This window comes from Acomys minous (genome assembly GCF_964271855.1).
Source record: "Acomys minous genome assembly, chromosome: 11".
In the NCBI taxonomy this organism is placed as follows: Eukaryota; Metazoa; Chordata; class Mammalia; order Rodentia; family Muridae; genus Acomys; species Acomys minous.
This window is the reverse complement of record NC_140492.1, coordinates 94,196,162-94,211,928: the sequence shown is the minus strand read 5'-3', so window position 1 is coordinate 94,211,928 and position 15,767 is coordinate 94,196,162. Positions and strand designations below refer to the sequence as shown.

At 43.6% G+C, this 15,767-nt stretch overlaps 1 protein-coding gene across 20 annotated transcripts in view; it reads right to left on the bottom strand.

Annotated features, from left to right (window-relative positions):
* The window catches only part of MAST4 (microtubule associated serine/threonine kinase family member 4), a 617,295-nt gene that overhangs the window by 39,708 nt on the left and 561,820 nt on the right, over positions 1-15,767 (bottom strand). For all 20 annotated transcript variants that reach the window (XM_084800734.1, XM_084800722.1, XM_084800737.1 and 17 more), the window contains 5 exons: positions 13,718-13,785; positions 11,540-11,625; positions 3,832-4,040; positions 2,043-2,181; positions 222-354 (listed from right to left, as the gene is read on the bottom strand). In XM_084800734.1, the coding sequence (XP_084656860.1) occupies positions 222-354; positions 2,043-2,181; positions 3,832-4,040; positions 11,540-11,625; positions 13,718-13,785 (635 nt within the window). The remainder of the gene's footprint in view (positions 1-221; positions 355-2,042; positions 2,182-3,831; positions 4,041-11,539; positions 11,626-13,717; positions 13,786-15,767) is intronic.

Here is a 15,767-nt window from a genome sequence, read left to right as displayed (position 1 = left end):
ACCTTAATGCTAGGGGAAGAATGTAGAGGGATCATCGGAGAGTACACGGAGGCCCGGGGAGACAAATGGGTGCCTTTTGCACTTTATTAAAGGCAAGGCCTTATACAGACATCCAAACAGCAGCAGTAACGTGGAGGTGGCCTTACACAGCTGGAATTCTGCATTCACTGGCTGCAGTGGGCTTTGTGTCTCTCCACAGACAGGACAGCACCCGAGCTTACCTGCTTATCCAGGAACTCTCGGGCATCCTTCTCAATGTGACCTTCATAGAGATTGGTAGTCATGCTCATGAGCCCCACCTTAGACAATCCAAAATCAGTCAGCTTTATGTGCCCCATGGAGGTGACCAACAGGCTAGGAGACAGAAGGGCAATAGCACAGCAATCACTTGAAAGGAAATTCTGTTGTTTCAATCCTCCCTCTTTCCCCCTTTGGTTTGTAAAACATCAACCACATTGCAAAACAAAGAGGGAAGTGTGCAAAGATATAAACTATTTGCATTTGACAGATGAAGGTAATTCAGAGGTCAGGGCCAGAGCTAAGGCTCCACTGTCTTTGTTGGAGCAATCATATCTAACATTATCTTTTAAAAACTCAAGTATGGAACTCTGATTTCTTTCTATTTTCATATCTACTTCAGTCTACGGCTGGACCACCTGGATTGTGCCTGATCTCGGATTTATTTTATTTTGAAAGTTATGTGAATATGTGTGTGTGTGTCGGGGGAGGTGGGGGTGTTAGCATGTGCACATGTGAATGAGGGTGCCCGCTGAGTCCAGTAGAGACCATGGAAGGCCACGATGCTGGAGATACAGGTGGAGAAGAGGAGCCTAACATGGATGCTGGGAAGCAAACTCGGGTCCTCTGCAACAGCAGTGCTCAGCCACTGAGCCATCTCTTTCCAGCCACCTCTGTCCGTTTTCAGAATAAAAAAACCGGACAACAAATGATCTGATAATGCATCCTCTGGCATACACTAGGAATCCACTTGCAATTAAAACAAGACATAGATAAAAGAACCTGGACAGAAAAACGTAGTTTTTCATACTTCCACTTCTAGCTTTCATTTGAATTTCAACTCATTAAGCACAAATCTAGAATTCATTATATATGCAAAAAGTTTACATTTGAATATATTAAAATATTTCATTGGAAGTAAAAAAAATTAGCATTATATCAATTAGAAAGTTAAAGTAATAGGGGATTTCTAAGAAACTACTAGAAGGCGGGCCAGGCCATGGTGGTATATGCCTTTGATTCCATCACTCAGGAGACAGAAGCAGGCGGAGCTCTGTGAGTTTGAGGCCAGCCTGGTCTCCAGAGTAAATTTCAGGACAGTCGGGGCTATCTAAAGAGACCCTGTCTTAAACAAACCGACAGACAAAAAAAAAAAAAAAAAAAAAAAAAAAAAAAAAAAAAGGCTACTAGAAGGAATTATGCCAAAATTCCAATAGTTTCATATGAAATTGTTCCCCCCTTCCCGCGTGTTCTCCTAGCTTTCTGATGAGCACTGTAGTCTTAGTTTGTCACACGCTTTCCAACATACTTGGCATCTCGTGTTAGTGCAGGAAGCATGAAGTATCCAACACGTGACGTGGCTAGCCGCTTGGGGACAAGTCTACCCATGTCTCAAGTCAGAGCCTACTATGAACTCCAAGCTAACAAGGTGTAAGTAAAATAGACTATCCTATCACATATATTACCATAGGAAGGTAAAGCCCATCCAAGTATGATGCCAAATACAAAACGCTTCAGAAAACAACACTTTCTATGTCACTGCTCAAAGATGTATATGATAAAAAAGGCAATTAGCTCTAGCTTTAGAGCTATTTCCCCCTATTTCTCATAAGTTCTCATTGTAAGAATTGTAGTCTTTCAAGAAATATGTAAAAATTACCATAAAGTTACTGCTGTAACAACTCACTTTTGTATTAGAGAGAATTTTTGAAGTGAGCAAATAGCTTTAAAAAACATTTCACAGACAGAAGAAAACATTCAGTATTATGTATAGGGAGGAATTTTTTTCTCCTCAGTGAACATACTTGTCTGGCTTCAAATCCCTGTGTACAATTCCATAATTATGCAGATACTCCAAGGCCAAGACTGTCTCAGCAAAGTACATCCTGGCCATATCAACTGGGAGAGGACCCATGTTTTTCATCAAGGTCGCGCAGTCTCCCCCTGTAAAACACAGGAAACACACTTAGTAGGAATAGCATCAAGCCGGATTAATGGAGGCTAACACGGTGGAACTTCAAAGCAGAATCCCATCCGTGAGTGGGGACCGTGTTAAGTTGTCATGTTTCTCATTAAGATGCAGAGTGAAGAAAGCAGTTTGGCTCCCAAGGGAGCTGCATTCTGAAGAACCTCTACCGTCATGCGGGGTGATGGTACTAATTTATAACACATCAGTATGTACCACAGAGGCTGGAATTAGATTGCAGAGATGGAATCCTATGGTCTCTGGAGCAGCTGGGAGCTCTGAGGCAGATGAGTTTGGTTGTCTTGGTTACTGCGCTACAGTATCAGGTTAGAAATGCCACCCTGTACAGCAGTGGCTCTCAACCTGTGGGTCACAATCCCTTTGGGGGTGGGTGGAGGGAGGTCGAAAGATCCTTTCACAGTGGTCACATATCAGATATCCTGCATAGCAGATATGTGCATTACTATGCGTAACAGCAGCAAAATTACAGTGATGAAGAAGCAATGAAATAATTTATGGCCCCGGGGGGTCGCCATAACACGAGGAACTGTATTAAAGGGTCGCGGCATTCGGAGGGTTGAGAACCACTGCTTTATAGGATTATTTGGGGTTCGTTTTATGTAACGGTGAGAGGATCTAGCCTCATACATACCAAATGTGATAAAAGATTATTACAGAAATAACAGCAACGGTAGTTCAGAAACAAACTGCTGGGGCAGTAAAAGGACAATGAATGGAGGACAGGCTTTAGGTCCTATCTACCACTCACGTCCCACCAAAGCTCCCTTTCCTGGCTGTCAATCCACCTAGCAGCGAAACAGAAAAGTTTTGAGCAAAATTCTCTACCGTTTCTTGGAGATTTGCGGCGAGGGGTGCCTTTTCAACGAGCCTAAACCAGACTAAGAGAAGATGGTCTGGGCTTTTGCTGATCTGTTCATTTTAGTAGCTTTATGTCATTGAGTCAGGGAGGTGGAAAGTCTCAGAAATTTAATGAGAAAAAAAAAAAAAGGAGAGAGAAGTGAGATTACTTGGAACATTTAAAGTGCGCACCACAAAGGGTTGCCGACTGGGCGGCCGGGCATGGGCAGGCATGCTGGTAAGCCTAGCTTTTCAGAGACTGAGGCAGGAGGATTATAACGCTGTGGACTGCTTGGCTACAAAGAAAGCCTGTCTAAAAGGAAAGAAAGAGAAAAAACAAAAGGGGAGATTGGGAAGACCAGCTGGAGTTTTACTTTCCCACCATAGGCTAAAAAGGATATATATTCTAAGTTCACTTTTTGAGAAGACTAATTATAATGAACACATTTTATGATCTGTGATAAAAATAAGTAGGGAAAAAAAACCTATCACTTATATCCAACTTTAATAGCCAATTGCAGGGAGGTAGTCAGGATTAGGAGCTATTAAAAAAGAAAACAACCTTCTCCCAAATCACACTAATCTTCCCTTTGTTATAGAGGCAGGCATTTTACAAGCAATTATCAGACAATAATGACTGGGAATTCTGCCACCTTGTTGCTGGCCGTGGCTCCTAGGTAGATCCAGCCGCTGTGGAGCACACACAGGAAGCTTCCGCTACCGCGCCTGGGCACGGGTGCCTTGCTCTCCGTGTGGGGAGACCGATTTACCTTCCACATACTCCATGACCATGCACAAGTGACGCCTCGTTTCAAAGGAGCAATACATGCTGACCACAAACGGGTTCTCTGCGAACGTCAGGATGTCGCGCTCCACGAAGGCCTGCTGGATCTGGTTCCGAAGGATGAGGTTCTGCTTGTTGATTTTCTTCATGGCAAACCTCTGCCGGGATTCTTTATGCCGGACAAAGTAGACCGCCCTGAAACGGGAGCGCAGGTAGTGGGTGGGTTCACAGGAAGAGAGCGGGAAGGATGCTGAGGGATACACGCGCCAAATAACAGACATGCTTTTGGAGTTTGTGACAGCTTGAGCTAAGGTCCTACCGCTGTGCTCGTGACTTAGAAACAACCCATTCCAGGCCAAAGATTGAAAAAAAACAAAGCAAAGCAAAACAAAACAAAACTTGAAAAAAAAAAAAAAACCCAAAACCCAAACCCAAAACCTTTTAATAAAGATCACACATAAAGCATCAAATTTGCTTTCGCTGCTCCAAAAAAAAGGAGGCAGACAGTCCCCAGAGTGAGCTATTTCCTAAGAGCTAGCTGATGTTTTCAGTTTTTCCACAAACAAAACAAAATCCAATATATAAATCAGAACTGGGAAGAATTAACAAAATTACATACAGATCACGAGCGGCATCCTTTCTAGCATTAGACATTATGTTAGGCACGTTCTCTGGACCAACTAAAGCAGTCATTTTCTAAATGATACCCTTGGGCTCTGGAAAGAGGACCACGGCTTCTTAGAGTCTCTGGTTTCCAATTGAGAGTAATTACGTCCCGCGGAATCTCCAGATACATGAGGGCTGTGGATGGGCATCTATGAGAGCATTTCGCAACAAAGAGTAGCATATTTCCTCGCTGCAGACTCTCCATGCGTATCCTCTGTGAGCCCCTGCAGCAGTTTCCCAGCATAACAGGTAAGGGGGGAGTTGGGGGGGGGTTGACAGACAGCCAAGGAGCGGTATGTCTGCCCTCCCTCACCTCCTGGCCAAGCTATGAAGCAAAGTATAAAATGGCCAGACTAGGCCACACTCAGTCTCTGCTATGGCTTTGCCCAGATAAAGAGTGTGAACCGCCCCTAGGGCTGGGATGACACGGAGAGAGGAGTCTCAGGGGCAGGAGCCCTAAAAATCTCCAACAGGAAGCGAGCAGCAAGGAAAGGCCTCGGATGGCCCCCTTCCTTGCAAGTCACTCCCCTTGTTTTCATGGAAAGACAGGGTTGAACTTCCAAGAAGGCGATGACCAATTAACATCCTTTAAAGGGCCACTAAGCCTTACAGGTGGTGACAGGTTGGATAGTCTGCCCTGAACCAAAGGCATTGATCAAATAAATAACAATTTATCTAAAAAGCCACTGATCATGATACATACACACACACACACACACACACACACACACACACACACACACACAAGGTATGCCTTCTAAAACAAGGAGTTACATGAACTTAGATATGTTTTCCACTAGTTTGCTTAGTATGACTGAACAATGACTGGCTGGCTGCAAGGCATGCTGGGACACTCTGTTCCCACTGAACTCAGGGTATATACTGATGTAAGTCTGGGAATATCCAGTCTGACTTAGCCCATTATTAACGTTTTCTCTTAAGCGTTCAGCCAAGGGTTGCTTTTTCTTTCTGGTCTGTTTTTATATTTTCATCATATCTCTCCCCTTTCTTTGTTCACAATGTCACACATTTGTACTCCCCTCTCTCTCTTACCCTTGGCTTTGGTCCCTTCCTCTTCCATTGCTTCATTTATTTGGTTTTCTATTTATTTTTTTGGTCACTGTATAGTACAAAGGAAGGTCTCCTTATGACACTCAAAATAACTCACTGAGTAGCGCAGCACTTTGATTCTCACCGCAAAACGAAGTCACGTGAGTCAACCACTGGGCGTGCTAAGTTAGGGGGTCTCCTATAGGATGGCGCGATGCTAGGCTCCCACAGACTACATTTATTCCTACACCTGCTTGGTTGGTTATACTTGCTATCAAAGTCAACTAAGTTAGGCACATGAGAAGAAGCTAGCGGGTCAGACGCTCACAGTCATCCTTGGCTATAGCAAATCAGAGGCCAATCTGGGCTGCGCAAGACTGTTTCAGAAAATGAGCTGATTCAATTATCAATAAGGCAACTGTTAGGATTTGAATGTTAAATGCCCCCCTCATCCCTGCCTCCCCCAGAGTCAAGTGTTTGAGCACCTGGTCCTGAAAAGGAGGTGGTTTAGGGGTTGGTTGTGGAGCCTTTAGAAAGACCTAGCAATGGGAGAAAAGAGGGTGGCTCTGTGTGTGTGTGTGTGTGTGTGTGTGTGTGTGTGTGTGTGTGTGTGCACGTGCACGCGGGGGGTGGGGTCTCTGCTCCCTGGTTTAGGCAAGATGCAACATGTGTGTTGCAAACTGCCACCACTATGGAAGGAGTTCCAATCCCCCTGTCCCAAAACCTCCCCTGTCTCTGGGAAAGAGACAAATTCCCCCTCACTTAGGTGGGCTCCATCCTGTATTTGATAACAGTAAAGAGAAAAGCAACTAGGAACTAACAAACAAAGCAATGAAATGTCACCATGAGAGGGGAAGCTCTGTTGCTAATAAGTGTTTTGAAAGGTTTCAATAGAAGCAGATGACTAAATAGAGCCCTTTTGGTTTAGCGGGAGTGAACTTTCCAAACAAAAGCTGACAAGACGACACTTACAGACCTACATTCAGACCGCCTCAGGTTTCAGTTCCACCTTTAACCTGGGAAGCAGAAACCACACGTTCTAAGTTTGGCTCATGTCCCCTGTCTTCAAAGGTCTCAAAACCAAAGAGAAATATACATATATGTAGGTTAAACCTAAGTTTTTACCATACACGCTTGCCTAAAGATTTCCATTATAACTAACTTAAAAATATATTCTAAAATATCTGCTTCTCTTTCTAAAAAAAAAAAAAAAAGATGTATTTATTTATTTGGTGTGCATTGGTATTTTGCTTGTATGTATGTCTGTGTGAAGCTGTCAGATTCCCTGGAACTGGAGCTACAGACAGTTGTGAGCTGCCACATGGGTGTCGAACTCCAGTCCTCTGAAAGAGCAGCCAGTGCTCCTAACTACTGAGCCCTCTTTCCAGCCCCCTATGACTACGTTTTAAATTAACTAACCAGTCAGTACATAAATCTATATCTGATGAAAAGCTTTTATTGTGTTTTCCTTTTTTAAAAAATGACTGGTTAGGATAAAATAAAAAGTCTGCAGATATTGAAAGCTGCTGCTAATCATGGCGGTGGCAAGGTGTAGAGTACAAAACATAACTTGGCCCAACCCCCAAATATAATATACACATTGGTAAACAATTGTTGTTAAAATTTCTTTCTTTCTTTCTTTCTTTTTCTTTCTTTCTTTCTATTTTTTTTCAAGACAGGGTTTCTCTGTGTAGCCTTGACTGTCTTGGACTTGCTTTGTAGACCAGGCCTTGAACTCACAGTGATCCACCTGCCTCTGCCTCCCTAAGTGCTGGGATTAAAGGCATGTGCCACCATACCTGGTTTAAAACGAACTTCTGTTTTGTTTTGTTTTTGTTTTTCGAGACAGGGTCTCTCTGTGTTAGCCTTGGCTGTCCTGGGCTAGCTTTGTAGACCAGGCTGGCCTCGAACTCACAGCGATCCGCCTGCCTCTGCCTCCTGAGTGCTGGGATTAAAGGTGTGCGCCACCATGCCTGGTTTAAAATGAATTTCTGAAATGGGAGATATATTTTTAAATAAAATTAAGAACTCAAAAATATTAATAAGAAAATGCCATCTTTTTATAATTGCTTGCCTCTTCTTCAAAGTCAAGGGGATTATAACTCACCTTCCAGCGTGCCCTTCGGTATGTCAGTGTGGAGTCCCCTCGGGACCCACATTCTGAATTTCACACTGAGACTCTCGCAAGGTTGATGCTTTGATTTTCCACCAAGAGTTGACCAAGCTGTTGATGTAGATGAGACTTCTTACCTGGGGTTTGTGTTGCAGAATGTTTTGTGGGTGGGGGTTAGCTGGCCATTTCTATAATGCTGGACACTGAGCACAGGGCCTTGGGCATGTTGGGCAAGTGATCTAACCACTGCGCCATATCTTCTGCTTCTAGCTTATTTTATGTTCTTAGTTTCTGTTTTGCTTTTGGAGTATTATTATCGCTGTTTGTTTGATTTTTGAAGACAGGGTTTATCTGTGCAGCCCTGGCTGTCCTTGAACTCCCTCTGTAGACCAGGCTAGCCTCAATCTCAGAGATCCATCTGCCTCTGCCTCCCAAGGGCTGGGACTAAAGGCATGTGACACCACTGCTCAGCTGGAGTATTATTCTTAATGGTAAAACTTATTTAATGATAATCGGACCCGCCATATACATCTTTTATCTTTTCCTATGTGACGATGTTTTATAAATATACTTACACCAGCAGAGAGCGAGACATTGAGAAAGAGACTCAGAGCAGGAACAAAAACAGATGTAGAGTAACGGATGGACAAGCAACACTGTCGAATGCACTGTGAGTGTCCTAATGACCCAACTCTGCACTGTCTGCTAAGCTTTCTTTATTTCTCTGCTTTCTGGGCCCCAGTGTGGCTTTGTTGGAAAAGGCTAGTCTGTCTCTTCTCTACAGGAAAGCCCAAGAGTGGGGCATGACATGGTGGAAAGGCAGCTGGGGATCCTTGCCCTCTGGGTGCCAGGTATCTCTCTGCCTATGCAAGATAAAAGCAAACAAACAAGGAAGGCACATGAAAGGGATGCTGAAGCCCAGCGAACACCTGCCCCCGTTGGAACCATGATTCTGGTGCATATATAAAAGTATGAGGCTCTGATAGCTCAGTGCACAAATGTGAGCCAGCAGATCCGTAAGTGGGAGTAGGGCGGGGTTGGAGGAAAGGGGTGGGCAGGTGACCATAACATATGTGAATTGGTGTGTATCAGCTAGCACTCATGGGTCTCACTAATAAATGTCTCTGGGCCCTTGAGGCGTGAGAGGATAGTGTATATCAAGAAAGAAAAGTAAAATGAGGGGAGGAATGTTGTGACTTTCAAGTGTTTAAATTCTGAGTCAATTCCAGGTGGTACACACCTGGAATTAATAGGATCAGGAGGTCAAAGCTAGTCTACGTAGCACATTTGAGGCCAGCTTAGACTACAGGAGACCCTGTCTTAACCCACCCAATCCAGAGGGAGGGGGGGAGAAGTCTTTAAAAACATTTGAGGTTATGGCTTATAAATCCAATCGATGCTCAATAGAAGTTAAGTTTTTCTTTCTCCATTGGGATAACAGAACGTTGTGATCAAAGGGTACTTGTAGGGAGGGGAGGACTCCGCCTGAAACCAGAGATCTTCCCCCTCAGACAAGTGTAAAGGGTATCAACTCCCATCCCAGGGTCTTAAGCAGAGAACACAGACCAAAGAGGCCAGGACGATGATGGACTTCCTAAGTCCAGTCTTCTAAGAGCACTGTGTTGGTTTAAAGGCAAGTTTCACTTCCATCCGGAGACCAGTCACCACTTACCAAACTGGCATCACAAGTACGGTCAGCAAGCACAAGGCACAGTGCGGTGTGTCCTAACATGCTTCTCTAATGAGAGAGTTAGTCCCCAGCACCAGCAGCAACATCTGGGGGAGACACAGAGTCTGGGTTCCTCTGAGCCACTGATGTAAATAGTGATGCCCTGTTACACGGAAACCCAAGACAGTGCGACAAGCCCATAACTTCTACCCGTCCAAGGCTCTATTTGTTCAGCTAGCCTGAAGACAGCATCGTGGCTTGGCTGAATTGACAGGGGGAACTACGTTCCAATTTGAAATTAAAAATAATTCAGATAGAAAGGGAATCTGTCAGAAATGTAATGAGATATTGCATCAGAGAAGAGAAGAGGGAGGGGGAAATGGTTCTGGCTGATCAGCAGAGGCTCCGACAGGCAGCTTGTGAGCCCATTAATGACTTGGCCTGCATCCTGGGTGTTTACTAATTCACAGCTTGTTTAACTTCTTGTATATTCCCAACCATTCCCCAAAGTGTGATATACCTCATCTACTATACAGTGGTTTAATTGCACTACAAATGAGTTTACTCAACCAATTAGAACTCCAAATACCGCTAAGATACATGCCCAAGATTTACAAAAGTGTTGCTTCCTTGAACATCTCATTCTAGAATTCCTTCCACTGAGGGAAAAGAACTGAGCAGTGCTCCAACGTGCCTGTGAGGATCAACCTGCTGGCGCCTTTCTGCTAAGAAGGCCCGGGGTCATTTTCAGAAGGATAAAGGACTACAGAGCAAATGGTAATAAGCAAATAAAAGGCGCGAATAACTGCATGGTAGAAAACTTCCAAGGAGGAAAGCATATATTGCAAAAAAGATAACACCAGAAGCATTTATGGACCGCATCAGGAAACATGCCGTCTGACATAATCCCGAAAGCCAGTGAGGCATGGAGAAGGCTCACAAATATTTAAGTTCTTTGCAAAGTTAATGGTGTGGAAAGTATTAGTGGTGAAAAAAGCAGTAAGGAGAAACATCCCTTGTGGCTCAACCAAAATCACTGTTTCATCTGCTACTATGTGAATAAATGGCAATAAATGTCTCAGGGATTATTTATTGCTCTCCTATACAGCTAGAATTGGGATTAATACTTAACGAAGATAGAATTCTGGGTAAGTCTAAAATGGATTAGCTCACAGTGTGCATGTTTAATTGTCCTTCCACACTATTCATTGGTAACTCAGAATTTACTATTTACAATTTATTACTGTCACTATTTATACCCCGGGAAGGAAACTGTGTCCATAGAAATAGATCAAGGAATTCAACAAGAGAAAGTCAAAGGTTCCCAGCACAGAGAAATAATAAATGTTTCAAGAAATGAAAACACCAGTTCTGACATCACCATTATACACATTGAAATACTACTGTATTACAGGGTGCTGAAGTGTACAAGGTGTGTGCAGTAAATGTCAACAGATAAGAAAACTCAAAAACAAACAATCAAACAAACAAACCAGCAGTGGCTCAAGCCTCTAATCCTAGCACTCAGCAGGTAGAAGAAGGAGGACCAGGAATTCAAGGCCATCCTTGGCTATACAGTAAGTTCAAGGCCAGCCTAGACTACATGAGACCCTGTCTCAAATTTTTGGAGAAAGAAAAGCCCATATTATCCATTATGAATAGAAATACTAATAAAGGAAAAAGAAGGAAAAGTGACAGAAGTTTAGTGCCCGCTAGAATCCTAGAATGCCTTCGTTGAAGACATTTGTATGGGTCTATAATATAACTCTTTCTTCAGGAATAAAAGTGGGCTGAGGAAGGGATGGTAGAAATGTGGCTACAGTGTTTCGTTCAATTTAATAAACATGCTAGGGTAGGAAGTCACACATAAGTGCTGCTTCACACCCTGTATAACATACATGGTTCCAACCAAGAGCGGAATGCCTTTTGGCTCCAAGCACAGATGAATAAAATCAGGAATACAGAACACTGTTCTTTTACTTTATAACATCTTTCTCTCCAGGCTTCTAAAATAGGTCAGTGGACTGTGCCTCCTGTTGGGCAGTCAGAAGAAGTGACTCTGGCTGCATGTCACACTCAACGGCGAAGAAGCAGCCTTTTAAAATGACAGCCCCTACACAGCATCTACTTAGCACAAGGCAAAACTGAAAACCAAATGTCACACTCAGGGGTGTTCAATATGCCTGGAATACTCACCCATAGGCCCCATTGCTGATCAATTTAATTGTTTCAAAATCACTCTCTCGAGGTTTCCTTCGCAGTCTCAGGGAAGTATTTGAGCTCTGGGGAACAGAATGTGAAAGTTAAAACACAGTTCAGGCGTTGAGAAAATTACCGTAATGTGCAGTTTAACCTGCCGAACGAGGCACGGTGTTCCAGCCTGAGGACCTAGAAACAGCTCCAAGGATCTCGCTGCCCTAGCGGCAATGAGCTGAGGCCCCTCACGATTCCCTATCAGCTGTTTTTAAAGTAAACCAATGCTGACAAAAGACTACACCTGAGGATCTGGGAAACTTAGCTTCATCCTGGCCCTATATTTTAACACGTCTGCAATGCCAACCAAACCTTCTCTCTGCTTTCCAGGACAGCTGTCACCGGGGTTGGGGGAGAATATGGCCCCTCCGTTCCTGACCAGGTCATGTCTCTTTCATTCTATGGTGCTCCGCAGATGGGAGGTGACGCATTTCTGAGGTGTGAAATCCCTGTCCATATTTATCTCTATGCCAGAAACCTTACTATGTCTTAAACCCTGAAAGTCTAAGTGATGGATCCCTTAAAAAGTTTAGCTTAATGAACAGGAATAACCTCACAGTGTCAACTACCAACCTCTCATGCCCCATTCATCTCAGCAGCTGCTTTACTCCCTACAGAGAGTCCAGAATTCCCTCTCCATCATTCTGGAAGATTCCATGATGCTGAGGTGTGCACAAGTCTCTCCCGACGGACCTGCCGTCTCTCCCCTTATCCTTCAGTTCATCTTTGGAAGGCCTGCACACCAACCAGTTCCTTACCTTCTTCCCTGCCTCATTTCTTTCCTCATCTTATCATTTCTACTCAAGAAACACAACCAGTTCCTGGCCTCAGAGCTACTTGACCTCCTCAATTCAAACGGCCGCCTGTCTCTTCGCCTTCCCCTTGGCCTCTCTGGCCATAGGATCCAAGTGTTATCATTGCTACCTTACTTCTGTGGCTTCATGTCTGGAAATCATTCAAGCCAGGGACCATGTGCTTACTCTACACAGGCTCTCCTGTTTCATTAACTCTTCCTTTATTTATATCACCGAAGATGACATCACTCAGAATGCCACTGGAAACTCTCCCTCCAGGAGCCTGAATATTGCAGATTATAATCAATAGATGGTTCGTAGGTATTCCAAAGGAACTGCAGTTTCAACGCATCTCAACAACAACAGTTATGATAGTGAGATCAGCACAGCAACTATCAGTTAGCACTTAACTATGGGGCACTATCCTGGCCACTGTACGTGGACTATTTCGTTTAGCTTTTATCCAGATGGAGAAACCGAGGCTCGGAGAACTCCCTCCTCTGCCTAGAATGCACACTCTGTAAGACGTAGAGTTAGTGTTCGAATCCAGGCAACCTGGACCTAGAGTCTGGGTTCTCAAACCCCAGTCTATATAACACACGCCACCTTCCTAGCCACTTGGCTTCATCCTGGCTTCTCTGATGTCATTCACTTCTTAGATGAATGGCTCCAGTCGGCAGGGCCCCTCACCAATGCCACTGAAGGTGCCTCTTAACTGATTTCCCTCTGGCGATCCATCCTGCTCTCTGTAGCCCATCTGCTTTCAAGCCATGGCTCGGGCCAGGCCATCTCCGCTCCCTCCACTCTCATCTGTTGCTCAGTGGCTCTCCACTACCCTCAAGAATAAGGCCCCCTGATACGCGTGCGCAGGATCCTATGGACAAGTGTCCGTCAAGCTCTCCAGCTCTGGGGTCTGCTTTGCTTTGGAGCTCAGATAGACCCTGCATCTGCAGTGGGCCCCTGTCCCTTTATGTCCTGTTCATTTGCCATGTCCCTTGGAGAATCTTCTGGGACTGTCAACTCAGAAACATCTGTTTATGGAATGATCCCCTAGCTTGTGGTCACCTTGTCTTCGTGGATGTTATTCATGCTCATAGCTGCTATTTTGGAGTGTATGATGTCGGCTTGTAGATTTCTGCTTCTCTTAGGAGTGGAGGCACTACAACTATGTACCCCATGCCTTGCCCACAGAAAGACCATAAACATTTATGGAATAAAGTGATTAGCACAGTCAAAAATCTCCAGATGCTAAGAAACAGAAAAAAAAAAAACAAAACCCTAACCACCAAAAAACTCAGCATCATATTTCATCAAGAAAGTTACTCACGCTCACAGACTCGTCCGTCTCTGGGGTTTCTGCTGTCCCACTATCGTAATTCCCCAACTGAGCCATTTCTAAGTGTAAAAAAGAAGAGGAAGAAAAAATATTGAAATTATACACGACAAAGCCAAAACAGGAGAGAAATAAGCTCTCGTTATTTAAAAAGAGAGAGAGAGATCCAATGTATACACCAATGTGCACATCTTATAGTCCAAAAGTCAAGAACTGACACTAACATTTTGAACATGTTCTAAGGACATTTTTTTTTCTGGATCTCCCAATTTTATGACTAGCCAGACCTAGGGACAAGGGACATGGGACACTGGGCCTCTGCTCCAGGAAGCAGCAGTAGTCACTGGCTCATTGCAAACAGTGTAGCTTGCAAAGCCTTGGGTGAGCTAGCAGCTTCGTAGCCAAGAACAACAAGTCTTTCCAGAACTTGACACTCAACAAAGATGCATTGGCTACAATCTGAAAATTCTTGGTTGCAGGGAAACAAAGAAAGCATGTGATTTGCCAGAGGCAGTAATGGTGTTGGGTACCAGGGGAACAGGGGATGCAGATACCTGGGTTGTCACTTCTTAGCTGAGTGACTTTTTAACTTTAGGTTCTTCTGAGAGACGTGAGCAACATTATGTCTTAGAGCTTTTGTGAGACCACACATGCCAATGCATGTAAAGCTCTTAGCATGTTCACTAATAGGAATTAAGTGCTCATTAAATGTTGATTGTTATTTATTAATTACATTGTACGGAGTATTCAGTTCTGGGACGGATGCCACAGGCTTGACACAAGCTTAAGTACTTCCCTGGTGGTCTAGTTAAAAGTGACAAAGACATCTAATGTCTAATTGCTCAGCACATGGTTTGGAGAGCCTCATTGAGTTTATTTAAGTAAATGAGAAAGTCTACTTCTTTTAATGGTCATCTTCATACTATCTTTAAGATTTTTGTTTTGTTTTGTTTTTGTTTTTCAAGACAGAGTTTAACTGTGTAGCCTTGGCTGTTGTTTTATAGACCAGGCTGGCATTGAACTCACCAAGATCCATGTGCCTCGGCCTCCTGAGTGATGGGATTAAAGGCGTATGCCACCACCACCCAGAAAGACATTTTAAAATAAAGAAAATGAAAGAATTCTCTCCAAAAGATTTTTTTTTAATTTTTCAAAATTGAAAGTGTCACCAAAAAGTTATAGATTTTAGCAGTTTTGTAAGCATTTAGAATTGATTCTTCGGCCTTTATTTCATGTTTGTGTTCTTATAAGTACAACTGTCTTTTTTTGGGGGGGGGCAGTGACTATTCCTAAAAGAGTGGAGGCAAAACTACACTGAGTACTGCCTTTAGGTGAAAAACGTATAAATTCCAGATTCTGAAACAGTTGGACAGTGGCACTAACTTCCCCACTTTAGATCGAGGTAAAATTCCTGAACAAAACTGTGTTCAGAGCAGATACTGTCTTGGTGTCATCACAGACACGACTCAGTCCCACAGCGTGGCAGGCACCTTCGACACAGGGACTTGGAGAAACTGATGTGTACTTGGCTTGAGACAATATTTGATATGGTGTAGCAAAAATAGTAACAGGCATTTCTATTTGATGAGGAGTTATTGTGCTGTCCCACCACAAAGATTACATCTGTGAATTTATACTTCTTTAATTTTATGGAGACACAAAGTGGCTTATGTGTGTATTTGCGCAGTCCAGGTCACAGCTCAGTCTTGAACTCATTCCTATGTACCAAAGGACAGACATCAGTTTGTCCAGTTTGACATTGACAAGAAAAGTAAGCAAAAGAATCTCAGAGTTTGTAGTCAAATTACCTGGAGAAGTCACATTTTAAGTATTTAAAAATACACTGATGGTGGACCGTGGTGGCGCACACCCTTAATCCCAGCACTCCGAGATGCAGAGGTGGTGGATCTCTGTGAGTTCAAGGCCAGCCTGGTCTACAAAGTGAGTCCAGGACAGCCAAGGATGTTATACAGAGAAACCCTGTCTCAAAACAAAACAAAACAAAAAACAAACAAACAAAAATCCAAAAACAGAAAAAAAAATA